The sequence below is a fragment of the Apium graveolens genome, chromosome 10, assembly GCF_009905375.1.
Source record: "Apium graveolens cultivar Ventura chromosome 10, ASM990537v1, whole genome shotgun sequence".
Lineage (NCBI taxonomy): Eukaryota > Viridiplantae > Streptophyta > Magnoliopsida > Apiales > Apiaceae > Apium > Apium graveolens.
The window spans coordinates 187,985,154-187,987,672 of NC_133656.1; the positions used below are offsets into that span (position 1 = coordinate 187,985,154).

The following is a 2,519-nucleotide window of genomic DNA, read 5'->3' on the forward strand; positions in this document are numbered from 1 at the left end:
CAGTGAGAGACTCACTTTCTTCATTATAAAAATGCTCATATTGCTGAATCAGTAGCTGCATCTTATTTTCTCTAACTTGCTCAGTACCATCACAGATGATCTGTATTGTATCCCAAACATCCTTGGCAGTTTTACAGTTGATAATGTTGTCAAACATATCACCATCAACTCCATTAAACAGGATATTTATGGCCTTTTTATCCTTCCTGACTTGTTCAATATCAGGATCAGAACATTCATGCCTTGGCTTGGGGACAGATGGCTCATTTCCAGTTGCAGCTCTCATTGGAACATGAGGGCCTCTTTCTATGCAGTCCACATAGGCCTCATCTTGAGAAAGCAAATGAAGATGCATCTTTACCTTCCAATGATGGTAATTATCTTTATCCAGAAAAGGAATCTTGACTCCAACATCTTTCTTGTTCATCTTGCTGTATTGTTTTGATCTTTAAACTCTTTGTTATTCAAGAGCTTGCTCTGATACCAATTGTTAGTCCCTTAACAATATAACAAGAATTACAGAAGGGGGGTTGAATGGAATTCTTGACACTTTTCCTTGAATAAAAATGTTCTAACTCAAATATATATATAAGTGTGAATTGATTAGCAGAATGCAGAATAGTTACTTCAAATGAATCAAAACACAAGTAATTAAAAACAGTAGTCTATAAAAACTTTCTGGTGGATTTGAATGATTCCACCAGAGATATATAATATACATCGAGAGAACTCTGTGTGCAAAAAGCTCACAGCTGCTTATAAAATGATAACAACTAAGAGTGAGATAAAAACCTAAGAATACAGCTTACAAATGTTTCTCTCTTGGTTGCTTAGTTTCTTAGTTACAATTCTATTGTTGCTTCTTGCTTTATATATCACCAAGATTAAAAAGTAATAAGAAAGGATAATAAAACAAAAACTATCAAGTCTAATACAATGCTACTTCATTACTCTATTCCAGCATCTTTGAATATCTTCACAATAGCATGGAAATGGCAATACTTCTTTGTTCTCGAAAACCCAGTTGAATAGGCTACCACATTCTATTTGTATACACTCGACGCATGTGACTGTGTTGTCACTGTCAATAGATATTTGAATTCTTTATCCGTCGTGTTTATGATCATCCGTCGAGTTATTGATCATCCATCGGGTTGTTGATCATCCGTCGAATTCATTGTTATTTATCCGTCGGGTAGCAATCAGGCACTTGACTCCATTTCATTTATGCATAATTACAATTAATGGGGAGAATAGGGATCCACCCATTTAAGGCCGTGTCCTTGACCTATCATATGATACTCAAGTTCGCAACCAAAAAAAATATCGGCGAAGATAAAAGAGATCATAAAATGGGCCGAAGTTTCTATGTAGCAGCATTTAGGCCCTATGGAACTGGGGTAGGTCTTTAAAATAAAAGACATGGATGTTTGAGAGAATGATGAGCATCGAGGGAAGCCAGCTGAGGACTTGGTCCCAATTCCCTTAGACCCACTAGACCTTGATAATGTCACCTACATTGGAGCGTCCTTGGAGAAACCCCTGAGGGACCAATTGACAAAGTTACTACAAGAGAACAATGATGTGTTTTCTTGGACAACGGCTGATATGCCTGGGATCGACCCCAACCTTATAACTCACAAGCTGAATGTCGATCCAACTCAAAAGGCCGTGCAACAAAAGAAGATAACTTATGCACCAAATAGGCTGGAAGCCATTAAGCAGGAGTCTGAGAAGCTCCTTGAAGCTGGATTTTTCGAGGAAGTACAATTCCCTGAATGGTTAGTTAACCCTGTGATGGTCAAGAAATCCAATGGGGAGTGGAGGATGGGCATCGACTTTAGTGACCTCAACGATGCATGCCCTAAGGCACCACAAGATGATGTTAAACCCTGCTAAGTGCGCCTTCAGCGTTGGGCCATGAAAGTTTTTGGGTCACATGGTCTCAAAGAGAGGAATAGAGGTAAACCCGACAAATTAAAAGTCATCCTAGACATGGAACCGCCTCATTCCATAAAAGACATTCAGAAATTGATGTGTAGAATTGCGGCCTTGGGGAGTTTCATCTCGAAGTCAGGATATAAATGTCTACCCTTTTCTAAAACTTTGTAGAAGGTGAATAATTTTTAATGGACTGCTGAAAGCCAAAAGTCCTTCGAACAGCTAAAGAAGTACATGAGTAAAGTCCCGCTGTTGGTTGAACCAAATCCAAAGGACATCATTTACATGTACCACGCGGTCTCTAAGCAAGCTGTGAGTGTCGTTTTGGTGAAGGAAGAATAAAATATTTAAAAGCCTGTCTACTATATAAGCAAAGTGCTCAACAGATTCGAGTTGAACTACTCCACCACTGAGAAGTTTGCACTCGCCCTCATAACAGCCTCTAGGAAGCTATGACCGTACTTTCAGGCACACAAAGTAGAAGTCTTGACATACCAATCCTTAAGATGTATCATTCACAGCCCTAAAGCGAGTGGAAGGGTCATCAAATGGGCAATTGAGTTGGGAGAATTTGATAT

At 39.0% G+C, this 2,519-nt stretch overlaps 1 protein-coding gene across 1 annotated transcript; it reads left to right on the top strand.

Moving 5' to 3' along the window:
* Positions 1-1,244: 1,244 nt before the first annotated feature.
* On the top strand, positions 1,245-1,899 carry LOC141691463 (uncharacterized). Its single transcript, XM_074496202.1, has 2 exons — positions 1,245-1,404; positions 1,490-1,899. The coding sequence occupies exons 1-2, from the start codon at positions 1,245-1,247 to the stop codon at positions 1,897-1,899; spliced, it is 570 nt and encodes a 189-aa protein (XP_074352303.1).
* Positions 1,900-2,519: the final 620 nt, after the last annotated feature.